The sequence below is a fragment of the Oryctolagus cuniculus genome, chromosome 9 (assembly GCF_964237555.1).
Source record: "Oryctolagus cuniculus chromosome 9, mOryCun1.1, whole genome shotgun sequence".
In the NCBI taxonomy this organism is placed as follows: domain Eukaryota; kingdom Metazoa; phylum Chordata; class Mammalia; order Lagomorpha; family Leporidae; genus Oryctolagus; species Oryctolagus cuniculus.
Window position 1 is genome coordinate 132,009,667 of NC_091440.1, and position 18,875 is coordinate 132,028,541.

General features: G+C 47.0%; 1 protein-coding gene across 1 annotated transcript in view; it reads left to right on the forward strand.

The window, feature by feature from the left end:
* The window catches only part of LOC127482787 (mucin-19), a 100,383-nt gene that overhangs the window by 34,034 nt on the left and 47,474 nt on the right, over positions 1–18,875 (forward strand). Inside the window, exon 17 of the mRNA XM_070049665.1 lies at positions 1,558–17,475. Coding sequence (XP_069905766.1) covers positions 1,558–17,475 — 15,918 coding nt within the window. The remainder of the gene's footprint in view (positions 1–1,557; positions 17,476–18,875) is intronic.

Genomic DNA, 18,875 nt, shown 5'->3' on the forward strand with positions numbered 1-18,875 from the left:
CTCCTTCAGGCCCCCTCACACACACAGGCTCATTCCAACTTCCTGCCTAACAGAAGGAAGTCAGGTAGGACAAGGTGAAGGTGTTTCAGATGTAAAGTTGGTAATATACATCTCCATCCTTGACTTACGGAACTCTAGACTGACTCCCACTTGGTGCTGCTCATTGCCACTAGAATGCCTAGTGAGGTCCCATATCTGACATGATCTGAATGAAATTCTTAATTTTCCTCCATGCCCACCCTCTTCTCCCAGGCTTCCCCAAATCAGTAAATGGAACCATGCCTGACTCAGCTTACTCGTGTTTATCCTTGTGCCCTTCTGTTCCTCTGAACTTCCTCCTACTGCTACTTGCATGCCAGATCCTGAACCCATTCCACCATCCTTGGTCTTCTTCACTGTTCAAGCCCAAGCCATGTTTGAATTCCTTAGGCTCCTGAGATCCACCTCATAATTTATTTGCCACATCTGTCACACATGCCTGTTTACATGGAGAATTAAATATATTTGAATCTGATGTGATCATTCCCCTGTTTAAATTTTTTTAAAGATTTATTTATTTATTTGAAAGTTAGAGTTACACAGAGAGAGAAGGAGATGCAGAGAGAGAGGGAGGGAGGGAGGGAGGGAGAGAGGGAGGTCTTCCATCTGCTGGTTCACTCCCCAGTTGGCCTCAATGGCTGGAGCTTGCTGATCCAAAGCCAGGATCCAGCAGCTTCTTCTGGGCCTCTCACATGGGTGCAGGGGCCCAAGCACTTGGGCCATCTTCTACTGCTTTCCCAGGCCACAGCAGAGAGCTGGATTGGAACTGGAGCAGCCGGGACTTGAACTGGTGCCCATATGGGATGCTGGCACTGCAAGTTGTGGCTTTACCTGCTACACCACAGCACTGGCCCCTTACCTGCTTAAAATTATGTCCCATTGCATGTAGAAAAATAGTTAATCTCTATCATCTGATTTACAATACTGCATATCTAATCTCAGCTTTTAGTATTTCCTCACCTCCTCCTTTGATTCAGCTACCCTCAGCTGTGTTTCTGTTTTTCCAGCAAGTTTGGCTCAGTCAGCCTGTGGACTGGATGTTTCGTCCTCCTAAATGTCATCTCCCTCAGGTTCACATCTTCCTTATTCTTGTTGTCAGATCTCATACAAAACGGCATCTTATCAGAAAAACCTTTGCAGAACAGGCAATCTGAAGTAGATTTTCCAGTTGACAATGTCATTTCACTTTATGGCTTCCCAGTTAGGACTCTGAGGCGTTCCTTGTTTCGTTGTATCAGTTAGTGGGTGACTAGTTATTTCATTCATGCCTTCCCCATCCCCTCCAAATCCAGCGCTGTTTGAGAGCAGAGAACTCTCTAGGTGTATCAGCTTGTAAGGTTATGTTCTTTTTCTGTGTTTTGGCTTCTACTCTACAAATAGAAAGTAGTATGACAGACTCGTAAGATTGTTGTGATAGTAAAAGAAGGTAATCATCAGGAGTTCCTGAGAACTTCTTCCACATATCACGATATTGATATAATTGATATTAAATGACTAAACTTAAATACTCAACTCCAGTTACAGACTCTTCTGCATCATCACCTGAAGGGCCAGGAGTAACTGAAACACCTTCTGTCGGATCAGTAGCAAGTGGAACAGTAGCTGGAGTGTCAGGGACTGCCACAACACCCTCCGGAGCAAGGACAACTTCATCATCAGCTGAAGAATGGGGAACAACTGAAACATCTTCTGTAGGACCAGTAACAAGCGGACCAACTACTGAAATGATTGTGACTTCCAGAAAGTTGTCTGGAGTAACAGCCACAGCTACTTCATCAACTAGAGAAACACAAAGAACTGGAGCAATTTCTGTAGGATCAGGGACAACTGGCCAGTCAGCTAGAGTGACAGCAACTTCTCCAAAATTATCTACAGTACAAGCAACACCTGAATCTGCTAAAGAAACAGGAAGAACTGAACCACTCTCTGTAGAATCAGGAACAACTGTGCAGTCACCTAGAGTGACAGCCACTTCTGCAGAAGAGTCAACTGCATCATCAGCAGGGCCAGGAACAACTGAAACATACAGCGTAGGATCAGGAACAACTGACCAAACAGGTAGAGTAACTGGGACTACCACAGAATCATCTACTGTAATAGCAACAACAGAATCAACAGCTGAAGAGACAAGAACAGAACCACCACTCTCTGCAGAAACAACCACACAATCTTCTATAGTTACAGCCTCTCTGTCATCAGCAGAAGGACCAGGAACAACTGAAACATCTTCTGTAGGATCAGGAACAAGTGGACAAACAGCTTCAGTGACAGGAACTTCCATAAAATCATCTGCACTTACAGCTACAGCTGCATCATCAGCTAGAGAACCAGAAAGAACTGAAGTAACGTCTGTAGGATCAGTGACAACTGCACAGTCAGCTAGAATGACAGCAACTGCATCATCACATGCGGAACCAACAACAACTGAAACATACACTGTAGGATCAGGGACAAGTGGGCAAACAGCGAGAATGACAGCAACCTCTACAAAATCATCTACATTAACAGACACAACTCAGTCATCTGCTGAAGAAAGTGGAAGAACTGAACCATTTTCTGCAGAATCAGGAACAACTGTGCAATCAGCTACCGGGACAGCAACTTTGACAAAAGGGTCACCTGCATCATCAGGTAAAGAACCAGGAACAACTGAAACATCTTCAGTAGGCTCAGAAACAAGTGGACAAACAGCTACAGTGACAGACACTTCCATAAAATCATCTGGAATAACAGATACAACTATGTCATCAGCTAGAGTACCAGGAACAACTGTGACAACTTCCATCATAGCAGAAACAACTGGCCAATCAGCTAGAGTGACAGCTACTTCCACAGAAGCACCTGTAGTGACAGTGACAACTGACTCTGCTGCTGAAGAGACAGGAAGAACTGATCCACTTTCTGCAGAATCAGCAACAACTAAGCAGTCATCTACTGTGAGAGCAATGTCCACAAAAGGGTCTGCTGCATCATCCAGTGAAAAGCCAGGAACACCTGACTCTTCAGGAGAATCAGAAACAACTGGCATTTCAGCAGGAGTGACAGCAACTTTCACAAAAGTATCTGAAGTATCAGGGACAAGTGCCACATCGGCTGAAGCACCAGGAACAACTGAAGCATCTTCCATAGGATCAGTAACAAGTGGACAATCTATTAGAGTGACTAGCACTTCTGGAAAATCATCTAAAGTGACAGCTACAACTACATCATCAACTAGAGAACCAGGAACGATGGGAGCAGTTTCTGTGGGATCAGTGACAACTGGACAGTCAGCTAGAGTGACAGCAACCTCTACAAAGTCACCTACAGCTAGAGTGACAGCTACTTCTATAGAATCATCTACAGTAAGAGTGACGACTGAAACATCAGCTAAAGAAACAGGAAGAACTGAACCTCTTTCTGTTGGATCAGGCACAAGTGTCCAGTCAGCTAGAGTGACAGCAACATCCAATAAAGGGCCTACTACCTCATCAGGTGAAGAACCAGCAACAATGGAAACATCTTCAGTAGGATCAGGGACAAGTGGACAGACAGCTAGAGTGACAGAGACTTCCACAGAATCACCTGGAGTATCAACAACAACCATGTCATCAACTGAAGAAACAGGAACAAGCAAAACATCTTCAGGAGGATCAAGAACAACTGGCCAATCAGCTAGATTGACAGAGACTTCCAGAGAATCTTCTACCATAATAGCTACAACCAAATCAACAGTTGAAGAGACAAGAAGAACTGAAGCACGCCCTACAGAAAGAACTGAACAATCTCCTGTAGTCACAGACTCCTCTTCATCATCAACAGAAGGAACATCTTCTGTAGGATCAGTAACAAGTGATCAAACAGCTAAAGTGACAGGGACTTCTACAAAATTATCTGGAGAAGCAGATACAACTTCAACATCAGTTGAAGAACCAGAAACAACTGAAGCATATTCAGGAGGATCAGTAATGAGTGGACCAACAGCTAGAGTGACAGCAGCCTCTACAAAATCAGCTACAGTAACCCTGACAACGGCATCAACAGCGGAAGAGACAGGAAGAACTGAACCACTCCCTGCAGGATCAGGAACTACTGTGCAGTCTAGAGTGACAGCTACTTCCATAAAACCATCTACAGCTAGAGTGACAACAGCATCATCAGCTGAAGAAACAGGAAGAACTGAACCACACTCTGCTGGATCAGGAACAACTGTGCAGTCACCTAGAGGGACAGCCACTTCCACAGAGGGGTCAACTGCATCATCAGTAGTTTCAGGAACAGCTGAGCCGTACACTGTAGGATCAGGAACAAGTGGAACAACAGCTAGAGTGACAGCAACCTCCACAGAATCATCTACAGTAACCCAGACTACAGCATCATCGGCTGAAGTATCGGGCACAACTGCAATATATACTGTAGGACCAGGAACAACTGAAGCACACACTGTAGCATCAGGAACAAGTAGACCAACAGCTGAAGGGACAGCAATAACTGCATCATCAGCTGAAAAACCAGTAACAAGCAGAACAACTTCTGTAGGAGCAATAGAAACTGACCGAACAGCTAGCGTGCCAGGGGCTACAACAAAATCATATGGCATTTCAAGGTCAAGTGCTTCATCTGCTGAACAAACAGGAACAGAGGAAACATCTTCTCTCAGTGCAGTTACGAGTATACAAACAGCTAGGGAGACAGGGACTTCCACACAGTCATCTACAGTAACGGCAACAACTGCATCATCGGCTGAAGAACCAGGAACAACTGCAATATATACTGTAGGATCAGAGACAACCAAAGCCTCAGCTAGAGTGACAGCAACCTCTGCAAGATCATCTACAGTAACCCGGACTACAGCATCATCGGGTGACGAACCAGGAACAACTTCAATACATACTGTAGGACTAGGAACAACCACAGCCTCAGCTGGAGGGACAGCAACACCCACAAAGGGCTCTACTGCATCTTCGTCAGAAGATCCCAGAACAACGGAAACCTCTTCAGTAGGATTAAGAACCACTCGCCCACCAGCTGGAGTGACAGGAACTTCCACAGAACTATCTGGAATAACAGACACAACTTCATCATCAGCTGAAGAACCAGGAACAACTGCAGCTTCTTCAGCAGGAGCAGTAACGAGTGGACCAACAGCTAGAGTGACAGTAACCTCCACAGAATCATCTACAGTAACCCGGACTACAGCATCATCGGCTGAAGAACTGGGAACAACTACAGTATATACTGTGGGACCAGGAATAACTGAAGCATACACTGTAGAATCAGGAACAAGTGGGTCAACAGCTAGAGTGACCGCAACCACCACAAAACCATCTACAGTAACCCAGACTACAGCATCATCGGCTGAAGAACTGGGCACAACTGCTGTATATACTGTAGGGCCAAAAACAACTGCAGCCTCAGCTAGAGTGACAGCAACCTCTGGAAAACCATCTACAGTCAGAGTGACAACAGCAGCATCAGCTCAAGAAACAGGAAGAACTGAATCACACTCTACTGGACCAGGAACAACTGTGCAATCACCTAGAGTGACAGCAACTTCCACAGAAGGGTCACCTACATCATCAGTAGTTCCAGGAACAGCTGCACCATACACTGTAGGATCAGGAACAAGTGGAACAACAGCTAGAGTGACAGCAGCCTCTACAAAATCAGCTACAGTAACCCTGACAACGGCATCAACAGCGGAAGAGACAGGAAGAACTGAACCACTCCCTGCAGGATCAGGAACTACTGTGCAGTCTAGAGTGACAGCTACTTCCATAAAACCATCTACAGCTAGAGTGACAACGGCATCATCAGCTGAAGAAACAGGAAGAACTGAACCACACTCTGCTGGATCAGGAACAACTGTGCAGTCACCTAGAGGGACAGCCACTTCCACAGAGGGGTCAACTGCATCATCAGTAGTTTCAGGAACAGCTGAGCCGTACACTGTAGGATCAGGAACAAGTGGAACAACAGCTAGAGTGACAGCAACCTCCACAGAATCATCTACAGTAACCCAGACTACAGCATCATCGGCTGAAGTATCGGGCACAACTGCAATATATACTGTAGGACCAGGAACAACTGAAGCACACACTGTAGCATCAGGAACAAGTAGACCAACAGCTGAAGGGACAGCAATAACTGCATCATCAGCTGAAAAACCAGTAACAAGCAGAACAACTTCTGTAGGAGCAATAGAAACTGACCGAACAGCTAGCGTGCCAGGGGCTACAACAAAATCATATGGCATTTCAAGGTCAAGTGCTTCATCTGCTGAACAAACAGGAACAGAGGAAACATCTTCTCTCAGTGCAGTTACGAGTATACAAACAGCTAGGGAGACAGGGACTTCCACACAGTCATCTACAGTAACGGCAACAACTGCATCATCGGCTGAAGAACCAGGAACAACTGCAATATATACTGTAGGATCAGAGACAACCACAGCCTCAGCTAGAGTGACAGCAACCTCTGCAAGATCATCTACAGTAACCCGGACTACAGCATCATCGGGTGACGAACCAGGAACAACTTCAATATATACTGTAGGATCAGAGACAACCACAGCCTCAGCTAGAGTGACAGCAACCCCTGCAAGATCATCTACAGTAACCCGGACTACAGCATCATCGGGTGACGAACCAGGAACAACTTCAATATATACTGTAGGATTAGAGACAACCACAGCCTCAGCTAGAGTGACAGCAACCCCTGCAAGATCATCTACAGTAACCCGGACTACAGCATCATCGGCTGAAGAACTGGGCACAACTGCTGTATATACTGGAGGGCCAAAAACAACTGCAGCCTCAGCTAGAGTGACAGCAACCTCTGGAAAACCATCTACAGTCAGAGTGACAACAGCAGCATCAGCTCAAGAAACAGGAAGAACTGAATCACACTCTACTGGATCAGGAACAACTGTGCAATCACCTAGAGTGACAGCAACTTCCACAGAAGGGTCACCTACATCATCAGTAGTTCCAGGAACAGCTGCACCATACACTGTAGGATCAGGAACAAGTGGAACAACAGCTAGAGTGACAGCAGCCTCTACAAAATCAGCTACAGTAACCCTGACAACGGCATCAACAGCGGAAGAGACAGGAAGAACTGAACCACTCCCTGCAGGATCAGGAACTACTGTGCAGTCTAGAGTGACAGCTACTTCCATAAAACCATCTACAGCTAGAGTGACAACGGCATCATCAGCTGAAGAAACAGGAAGAACTGAACCACACTCTGCTGGATCAGGAACAACTGTGCAGTCACCTAGAGGGACAGCCACTTCCACAGAGGGGTCAACTGCATCATCAGTAGTTTCAGGAACAGCTGAGCCGTACACTGTAGGATCAGGAACAAGTGGAACAACAGCTAGAGTGACAGCAACCTCCACAGAATCATCTACAGTAACCCAGACTACAGCATCATCGGCTGAAGTATCGGGCACAACTGCAATATATACTGTAGGACCAGGAACAACTGAAGCACACACTGTAGCATCAGGAACAAGTAGACCAACAGCTGAAGGGACAGCAATAACTGCATCATCAGCTGAAAAACCAGTAACAAGCAGAACAACTTCTGTAGGAGCAATAGAAACTGACCGAACAGCTAGCGTGCCAGGGGCTACAACAAAATCATATGGCATTTCAAGGTCAAGTGCTTCATCTGCTGAACAAACAGGAACAGAGGAAACATCTTCTCTCAGTGCAGTTACGAGTATACAAACAGCTAGGGAGACAGGGACTTCCACACAGTCATCTACAGTAACAGCAACAACTGCATCATCGGCTGAAGAACCAGGAACAACTGCAATATATACTGTAGGATCAGAGACAACCACAGCCTCAGCTAGAGTGACAGCAACCTCTGCAAGATCATCTACAGTAACCCGGACTACAGCATCATCGGGTGACGAACCAGGAACAACTTCAATACATACTGTAGGACTAGGAACAACCACAGCCTCAGCTGGAGGGACAGCAACACCCACAAAGGGCTCTACTGCATCTTCGTCAGAAGATCCCAGAACAACGGAAACCTCTTCAGTAGGATTAAGAACCACTCGCCCACCAGCTGGAGTGACAGGAACTTCCACAGAACTATCTGGAATAACAGACACAACTTCATCATCAGCTGAAGAACCAGGAACAACTGCAGCTTCTTCAGCAGGAGCAGTAACGAGTGGACCAACAGCTAGAGTGACAGTAACCTCCACAGAATCATCTACAGTAACCCGGACTACAGCATCATCGGCTGAAGAACTGGGAACAACTACAGTATATACTGTGGGACCAGGAATAACTGAAGCATACACTGTAGAATCAGGAACAAGTGGGTCAACAGCTAGAGTGACCGCAACCACCACAAAACCATCTACAGTAACCCAGACTACAGCATCATCGGCTGAAGAACTGGGCACAACTGCTGTATATACTGTAGGGCCAAAAACAACTGCAGCCTCAGCTAGAGTGACAGCAACCTCTGGAAAACCATCTACAGTCAGAGTGACAACAGCAGCATCAGCTCAAGAAACAGGAAGAACTGAATCACACTCTACTGGACCAGGAACAACTGTGCAATCACCTAGAGTGACAGCAACTTCCACAGAAGGGTCACCTACATCATCAGTAGTTCCAGGAACAGCTGCACCATACACTGTAGGATCAGGAACAAGTGGAACAACAGCTAGAGTGACAGCAGCCTCTACAAAATCAGCTACAGTAACCCTGACAACGGCATCAACAGCGGAAGAGACAGGAAGAACTGAACCACTCCCTGCAGGATCAGGAACTACTGTGCAGTCTAGAGTGACAGCTACTTCCATAAAACCATCTACAGCTAGAGTGACAACGGCATCATCAGCTGAAGAAACAGGAAGAACTGAACCACACTCTGCTGGATCAGGAACAACTGTGCAGTCACCTAGAGGGACAGCCACTTCCACAGAGGGGTCAACTGCATCATCAGTAGTTTCAGGAACAGCTGAGCCGTACACTGTAGGATCAGGAACAAGTGGAACAACAGCTAGAGTGACAGCAACCTCCACAGAATCATCTACAGTAACCCAGACTACAGCATCATCGGCTGAAGTATCGGGCACAACTGCAATATATACTGTAGGACCAGGAACAACTGAAGCACACACTGTAGCATCAGGAACAAGTAGACCAACAGCTGAAGGGACAGCAATAACTGCATCATCAGCTGAAAAACCAGTAACAAGCAGAACAACTTCTGTAGGAGCAATAGAAACTGACCGAACAGCTAGCGTGCCAGGGGCTACAACAAAATCATATGGCATTTCAAGGTCAAGTGCTTCATCTGCTGAACAAACAGGAACAGAGGAAACATCTTCTCTCAGTGCAGTTACGAGTATACAAACAGCTAGGGAGACAGGGACTTCCACACAGTCATCTACAGTAACGGCAACAACTGCATCATCGGCTGAAGAATCAGGAACAACTGCAATATATACTGTAGGATCAGAGACAACCACAGCCTCAGCTAGAGTGACAGCAACCTCTGCAAGATCATCTACAGTAACCCGGACTACAGCATCATCGGGTGACGAACCAGGAACAACTTCAATATATACTGTAGGATCAGAGACAACCACAGCCTCAGCTAGAGTGACAGCAACCCCTGCAAGATCATCTACAGTAACCCGGACTACAGCATCATCAGGTGACGAACCAGGAACAACTTCAATATATACTGTAGGATCAGAGAAAACCACAGCCTCAGCTAGAGTGACAGCAACCCCTGCAAGATCATCTACAGTAACCCGGACTACAGCATCATCGGGTGACGAACCAGGAACAACTTCAATACATACTGTAGGACCAGGAACAACCACAGCCTCAGCTGGAGGGACAGCAACACCCACAAAGGGCTCTACTGCATCTTCGTCAGAAGATCCCAGAACAACGGAAACCTCTTCAGTAGGATTAAGAACCACTCGCCCACCAGCTGGAGTGACAGGAACTTCCACAGAACTATCTGGAATAACAGACACAACTTCATCATCAGCTGAAGAACCAGGAACAACTGCAGCTTCTTCAGCAGGAGCAGTAACGAGTGGACCAACAGCTAGAGTGACAGTAACCTCCACAGAATCATCTACAGTAACCCGGACTACAGCATCATCGGCTGAAGAACTGGGAACAACTACAGTATATACTGTGGGACCAGGAATAACTGAAGCATACACTGTAGAATCAGGAACAAGTGGGTCAACAGCTAGAGTGACCGCAACCACCACAAAACCATCTACAGTAACCCAGACTACAGCATCATCGGCTGAAGAACTGGGCACAACTGCTGTATATACTGTAGGGCCAAAAACAACTGCAGCCTCAGCTAGAGTGACAGCAACCTCTGGAAAACCATCTACAGTCAGAGTGACAACAGCAGCATCAGCTCAAGAAACAGGAAGAACTGAATCACACTCTACTGGACCAGGAACAACTGTGCAATCACCTAGAGTGACAGCAACTTCCACAGAAGGGTCACCTACATCATCAGTAGTTCCAGGAACAGCTGCACCATACACTGTAGGATCAGGAACAAGTGGAACAACAGCTAGAGTGACAGCAGCCTCTACAAAATCAGCTACAGTAACCCTGACAACGGCATCAACAGCGGAAGAGACAGGAAGAACTGAACCACTCCCTGCAGGATCAGGAACTACTGTGCAGTCTAGAGTGACAGCTACTTCCATAAAACCATCTACAGCTAGAGTGACAACGGCATCATCAGCTGAAGAAACAGGAAGAACTGAACCACACTCTGCTGGATCAGGAACAACTGTGCAGTCACCTAGAGGGACAGCCACTTCCACAGAGGGGTCAACTGCATCATCAGTAGTTTCAGGAACAGCTGAGCCGTACACTGTAGGATCAGGAACAAGTGGAACAACAGCTAGAGTGACAGCAACCTCCACAGAATCATCTACAGTAACCCAGACTACAGCATCATCGGCTGAAGTATCGGGCACAACTGCAATATATACTGTAGGACCAGGAACAACTGAAGCACACACTGTAGCATCAGGAACAAGTAGACCAACAGCTGAAGGGACAGCAATAACTGCATCATCAGCTGAAAAACCAGTAACAAGCAGAACAACTTCTGTAGGAGCAATAGAAACTGACCGAACAGCTAGCGTGCCAGGGGCTACAACAAAATCATATGGCATTTCAAGGTCAAGTGCTTCATCTGCTGAACAAACAGGAACAGAGGAAACATCTTCTCTCAGTGCAGTTACGAGTATACAAACAGCTAGGGAGACAGGGACTTCCACACAGTCATCTACAGTAACGGCAACAACTGCATCATCGGCTGAAGAATCAGGAACAACTGCAATATATACTGTAGGATCAGAGACAACCACAGCCTCAGCTAGAGTGACAGCAACCTCTGCAAGATCATCTACAGTAACCCGGACTACAGCATCATCGGGTGACGAACCAGGAACAACTTCAATATATACTGTAGGATCAGAGACAACCACAGCCTCAGCTAGAGTGACAGCAACCCCTGCAAGATCATCTACAGTAACCCGGACTACAGCATCATCAGGTGACGAACCAGGAACAACTTCAATATATACTGTAGGATCAGAGAAAACCACAGCCTCAGCTAGAGTGACAGCAACCCCTGCAAGATCATCTACAGTAACCCGGACTACAGCATCATCGGGTGACGAACCAGGAACAACTTCAATACATACTGTAGGACCAGGAACAACCACAGCCTCAGCTGGAGGGACAGCAACACCCACAAAGGGCTCTACTGCATCTTCGTCAGAAGATCCCAGAACAACGGAAACCTCTTCAGTAGGATTAAGAACCACTCGCCCACCAGCTGGAGTGACAGGAACTTCCACAGAACTATCTGGAATAACAGACACAACTTCATCATCAGCTGAAGAACCAGGAACAACTGCAGCTTCTTCAGCAGGAGCAGTAACGAGTGGACCAACAGCTAGAGTGACAGTAACCTCCACAGAATCATCTACAGTAACCCGGACTACAGCATCATCGGCTGAAGAACTGGGAACAACTACAGTATATACTGTGGGACCAGGAATAACTGAAGCATACACTGTAGAATCAGGAACAAGTGGGTCAACAGCTAGAGTGACCGCAACCACCACAAAACCATCTACAGTAACCCAGACTACAGCATCATCGGCTGAAGAACTGGGCACAACTGCTGTATATACTGTAGGGCCAAAAACAACTGCAGCCTCAGCTAGAGTGACAGCAACCTCTGGAAAACCATCTACAGTCAGAGTGACAACAGCAGCATCAGCTCAAGAAACAGGAAGAACTGAATCACACTCTACTGGACCAGGAACAACTGTGCAATCACCTAGAGTGACAGCAACTTCCACAGAAGGGTCACCTACATCATCAGTAGTTCCAGGAACAGCTGCACCATACACTGTAGGATCAGGAACAAGTGGAACAACAGCTAGAGTGACAGCAGCCTCTACAAAATCAGCTACAGTAACCCTGACAACGGCATCAACAGCGGAAGAGACAGGAAGAACTGAACCACTCCCTGCAGGATCAGGAACTACTGTGCAGTCTAGAGTGACAGCTACTTCCATAAAACCATCTACAGCTAGAGTGACAACGGCATCATCAGCTGAAGAAACAGGAAGAACTGAACCACACTCTGCTGGATCAGGAACAACTGTGCAGTCACCTAGAGTGACAGCCACTTCCACAGAGGGGTCAACTGCATCATCAGTAGTTTCAGGAACAGCTGAGCCGTACACTGTAGGATCAGGAACAAGTGGAACAACAGCTAGAGTGACAGCAACCTCCACAGAATCATCTACAGTAACCCAGACTACAGCATCATCGGCTGAAGAACTGGGCACAACTGCTGTATATACTGTAGGGCCAAAAACAACTGCAGCCTCAGCTAGAGTGACAGCAACCTCTGGAAAACCATCTACAGTCAGAGTGACAACAGCAGCATCAGCTCAAGAAACAGGAAGAACTGAATCACACTCTACTGGACCAGGAACAACTGTGCAATCACCTAGAGTGACAGCAACTTCCACAGAAGGGTCACCTACATCATCAGTAGTTCCAGGAACAGCTGCACCATACACTGTAGGATCAGGAACAAGTGGAACAACAGCTAGAGTGACAGCAGCCTCTACAAAATCAGCTACAGTAACCCTGACAACGGCATCAACAGCGGAAGAGACAGGAAGAACTGAACCACTCCCTGCAGGATCAGGAACTACTGTGCAGTCTAGAGTGACAGCTACTTCCATAAAACCATCTACAGCTAGAGTGACAACGGCATCATCAGCTGAAGAAACAGGAAGAACTGAACCACACTCTGCTGGATCAGGAACAACTGTGCAGTCACCTAGAGGGACAGCCACTTCCACAGAGGGGTCAACTGCATCATCAGTAGTTTCAGGAACAGCTGAGCCGTACACTGTAGGATCAGGAACAAGTGGAACAACAGCTAGAGTGACAGCAACCTCCACAGAATCATCTACAGTAACCCAGACTACAGCATCATCGGCTGAAGTATCGGGCACAACTGCAATATATACTGTAGGACCAGGAACAACTGAAGCACACACTGTAGCATCAGGAACAAGTAGACCAACAGCTGAAGGGACAGCAATAACTGCATCATCAGCTGAAAAACCAGTAACAAGCAGAACAACTTCTGTAGGAGCAATAGAAACTGACCGAACAGCTAGCGTGCCAGGGGTTACAACAAAATCATATGGCATTTCAAGGTCAAGTGCTTCATCTGCTGAACAAACAGGAACAGAGGAAACATCTTCTCTCAGTGCAGTTACGAGTATACAAACAGCTAGGGAGACAGGGACTTCCACACAGTCATCTACAGTAACGGCAACAACTGCATCATCGGCTGAAGAACCAGGAACAACTGCAATATATACTGTAGGATCAGAGACAACCACAGCCTCAGCTAGAGTGACAGCAACCTCTGCAAGATCATCTACAGTAACCCGGACTACAGCATCATCGGGTGACGAACCAGGAACAAATTCAATATATACTGTAGGATCAGAGACAACCACAGCCTCAGCTAGAGTGACAGCAACCCCTGCAAGATCATCTACAGTAACCCGGACTACAGCATCATCGGGTGACGAACCAGGAACAACTTCAATATATACTGTAGGATCAGAGAAAACCACAGCCTCAGCTAGAGTGACAGCAACCCCTGCAAGATCATCTACAGTAACCCGGACTACAGCATCATCGGGTGACGAACCAGGAACAACTTCAATACATACTGTAGGACCAGGAACAACCACAGCCTCAGCTGGAGGGACAGCAACACCCACAAAGGGCTCTACTGCATCTTCGTCAGAAGATCCCAGAACAACGGAAACCTCTTCAGTAGGATTAAGAACCACTCGCCCACCAGCTGGAGTGACAGGAACTTCCACAGAACTATCTGGAATAACAGACACAACTTCATCATCAGCTGAAGAACCAGGAACAACTGCAGCTTCTTCAGCAGGAGCAGTAACGAGTGGACCAACAGCTAGAGTGACAGTAACCTCCACAGAATCATCTACAGTAACCCGGACTACAGCATCATCGGCTGAAGAACTGGGAACAACTACAGTATATACTGTGGGACCAGGAATAACTGAAGCATACACTGTAGAATCAGGAACAAGTGGGTCAACAGCTAGAGTGACCGCAACCACCACAAAATCATCTACAGTAACCCAGACTACAGCATCATCGGCTGAAGAACTGGGCACAACTGCTGTATATACTGTAGGGCCAAAAACAACTGCAGCCTCAGCTAGAGTGACAGCAACCTCTGGAAAACCATCTACAGTCAGAGTGACAACAGCAGCATCAGCTCAAGAAACAGGAAGAACTGAATCACACTCTACTGGATCAGGAACAACTGTGCAATCACCTAGAGTGACAGCAACTTCCACAGAAGGGTCACCTACATCATCAGTAGTTCCAGGAACAGCTGCACCATACACTGTAGGATCAGGAACAAGTGGAACAACAGCTAGAGTGACAGCAGCCTCTACAAAATCAGCTACAGTAACCCTGACAACGGCATCAACAGCGGAAGAGACAGGAAGAACTGAACCACTCCCTGCAGGATCAGGAACTACTGTGCAGTCTAGAGTGACAGCTACTTCCATAAAACCATCTACAGCTAGAGTGACAACGGCATCATCAGCTGAAGAAACAGGAAGAACTGAACCACACTCTGCTGGATCAGGAACAACTGTGCAGTCACCTAGAGGGACAGCCACTTCCACAGAGGGGTCAACTGCATCATCAGTAGTTTCAGGAACAGCTGAGCCGTACACTGTAGGATCAGGAACAAGTGGAACAACAGCTAGAGTGACAGCAACCTCCACAGAATCATCTACAGTAACCCAGACTACAGCATCATCGGCTGAAGTATCGGGCACAACTGCAATATATACTGTAGGACCAGGAACAACTGAAGCACACACTGTAGCATCAGGAACAAGTAGACCAACAGCTGAAGGGACAGCAATAACTGCATCATCAGCTGAAAAACCAGTAACAAGCAGAACAACTTCTGTAGGAGCAATAGAAACTGACCGAACAGCTAGCGTGCCAGGGGCTACAACAAAATCATATGGCATTTCAAGGTCAAGTGCTTCATCTGCTGAACAAACAGGAACAGAGGAAACATCTTCTCTCAGTGCAGTTACGAGTACACAAACAGCTAGGGAGACAGGGACTTCCACACAGTCATCTACAGTAACGGCAACAACTGCATCATCAGCTGAAGAACCAGGAACAACTGCAATATATACTGTAGGATCAGAGACAACCACAGCCTCAGCTAGAGTGACAGCAACCTCTGCAAGATCATCTACAGTAACCCGGACTACAGCATCATCGGGTGACGAACCAGGAACAAATTCAATATATACTGTAGGATCAGAGACAACCACAGCCTCAGCTAGAGTGACAGCAACCCCTGCAAGATCATCTACAGTAACCCGGACTATAGCATCATCGGGTGACGGACCAGGAACAACTTCAATACATACTGTAGGACCAGGAACAACCACAGCCTCAGCTGGAGGGACAGCAACACCCACAAAGGGCTCTACTGCATCTTCGTCAGAAGATCCCAGAACAACGGAAACCTCTTCAGTAGGATTAAGAACCACTCGCCCACCAGCTGGAGTGACAGGAACTTCCACAGAACTATCTGGAATAACAGACACAACTTCATCATCAGCTGAAGAACCAGGAACAACTGCAGCTTCTTCAGCAGGAGCAGTAACGAGTGGACCAACAGCTAGAGTGACAGTAACCTCCACAGAATCATCTACAGTAACCCGGACTACAGCATCATCGGCTGAAGAACTGGGAACAACTACAGTATATACTGTGGGACCAGGAATAACTGAAGCATACACTGTAGAATCAGGAACAAGTGGGTCAACAGCTAGAGTGACCGCAACCACCACAAAATCATCTACAGTAACCCAGACTACAGCATCATCGGCTGAAGAACTGGGCACAACTGCTGTATATACTGTAGGGCCAAAAACAACTGCAGCCTCAGCTGGAGGGACAACAACCTCTGTGAAACCATCTACAGTTAGAGTGACAACTGAACCACCATCTGAGAGTCAAGGAACTACTGAAATGTCTTCTTTAGGGTCAGTAATGAGTGGACAAACAGCTAGAGTGACAGAGATTCCCATGAAGCCATCTACTGTGTTAGGGACAACTGAATCTTTAGCCACAGAAGCCGGAAGAACTGAACCACTTTCTGTAGCATCAGGAACAACTGTTCAATCAGCTTCAGTGACAGCAGTGTCCACCAAATCTTCTGGAGTGACTGTAATAACTGCATCTTCAGCTGCAGAACCAGCAACCACTGAACCATCTTCTGTAGCATCAGGAACAAGTGAACAACCTCCTACAGTGACAGGAACCTCCACAGTATCATCTGGAGTAACAGCAACCACTCGCTCTTCAGCTGAGGAACCAGCTACAGCTGAACCAAGTTCTGTAGGAGTGGGAACAAGTGGTCAGTCAGCCAGAGTGACAGGGAATTCAGGACAGTCATCTGTAGTAACAGTGACTAGGACACCATTGGCTGAACAACCCACAACAACTGTTCCATCTTCTGTAGGAGCAGGAACAAGTAGCCCATCAGCTATTGTGACAGCAACTTGGAGACAGTCGTCTGGAGTAACAGCAGCAACCACATCATCACCTGAAGAACGAGGATCGACTCAATCAAGAAGGAGTGAACAGTCCACTACCGTGATGAGGACAAGCAGATCGTCAGTTTCATTGTCGGGGACCAGTGGGCCATCAACTGTCAGAGCAGAGACAGTCGGACCATTTCCTGGTGCAACCACTCAGGCAGGAAGTACTGCTGGAACAGCAGGTGAGGTTCCTGCACCCGAATGGGTGTCTATTTAGGAATATGACAGCGTGTAATGTGGACAGTGTAATGTCCCATCAGATTCCTAGTCCTTGAATTGGTATAAAAATCTCATTGTTGGGTATTAACAAATCAAATTGGCTAGTAATGATGGGAGCCTTATCATTATTGTACACACAATATTCAGACTTCCCATGATGCTTTTCTCTTCATCATGCTTCCTTTTAAACGTGTGATACAACAGGATGCTGATGGGCACCACTGCGAGTACAGGCGAAGGAAGCATGGCTTGTGTGCTGGGAGCTGTACAGCCACGCCTTACCTGGTGCTCTGCTGTGCTCCGCCTTGAGCATGGCTCAGACCCAGGCCATAAAAAGGCTGGGTGATTTCACCAGGAACCTCAGTTTTAGGTCTTTTCCATCATCTAAATTAAAAGTTTATTTAAAGGGCAGTGTTGCTATGTTTACCAAAAGGAACCTTGTGCAAGACAATAATTGTCTGTTCACCTGTGCACACCAGAAGAATGACATAGAACCACCATGGGAGTGGGTACAAGCACCCTGACAGTCAGGCCAGTGAGCAGGAGAGCCATTAGCCCTGGAAGTCATTCCACGTAGTTCTCTGCTCGGGCCAGGAACACCAGTGTGTACACTGTAATTCAGGAAACCGGAAAATCAGATCCCCACCATCTGGAATGCGGGGATTTTTGTGAGGTGGTTTAGGACTCCAGTGGAAGAACAGGAAGTTGTCTTCACAGTGCTGATTGTGTTGGAAGATGAATCTTAAAGGAAAAAGTTTAAAACAAAGCAAGAAAAAAAAGGAGTTACTGAACAGCCAGGCCCCGTTCTAGCTTCAGTAAGGTGTGATCAGTTTTCCAGCCACCAGGGGGGTCAGGGCTCCCTTTGCACAGTCTCCATGGAGGAAGTCAAGGCGAGTGTGTGGTCAGCAGTGGTGAGTGAGGTCTCAGATCAAGAAGGCTGGCACCAGAGCCTGTTGTCTCCCTCCTCATCCTCTCTCCAAGGGCTGTGGATCCAGCTACGGCAGAAAGCGAATAGACCCCCAGGAGCACAGCCACAAATACGCTAAATTCACCTTTTCAGCAGAAATCAGACAAGTAAAAAGGCCAATGTTCTGTGATAATAGGGCCTCAAATTGTACCATTTTATTACATTTAAAAATATATATTTTTTTGACAGGCAGAGTTAGACAGTGAGAGAGAAAGAGACAGAGAGAAAGGTCTTCCTTTTTCCGTTGGTTCACCCTCCAATGGCCGCTACAGCTGGTGCACCGCACTGATCCGAAGCCAGGAGCCAGGTACTTCTCCTGGTCTCCCAAGGGGTGCAGGGCCCAAGGACCTGGGCCATCCTCCACTACACTCCCGGGCCACAGCAGAGAGCTGGCCT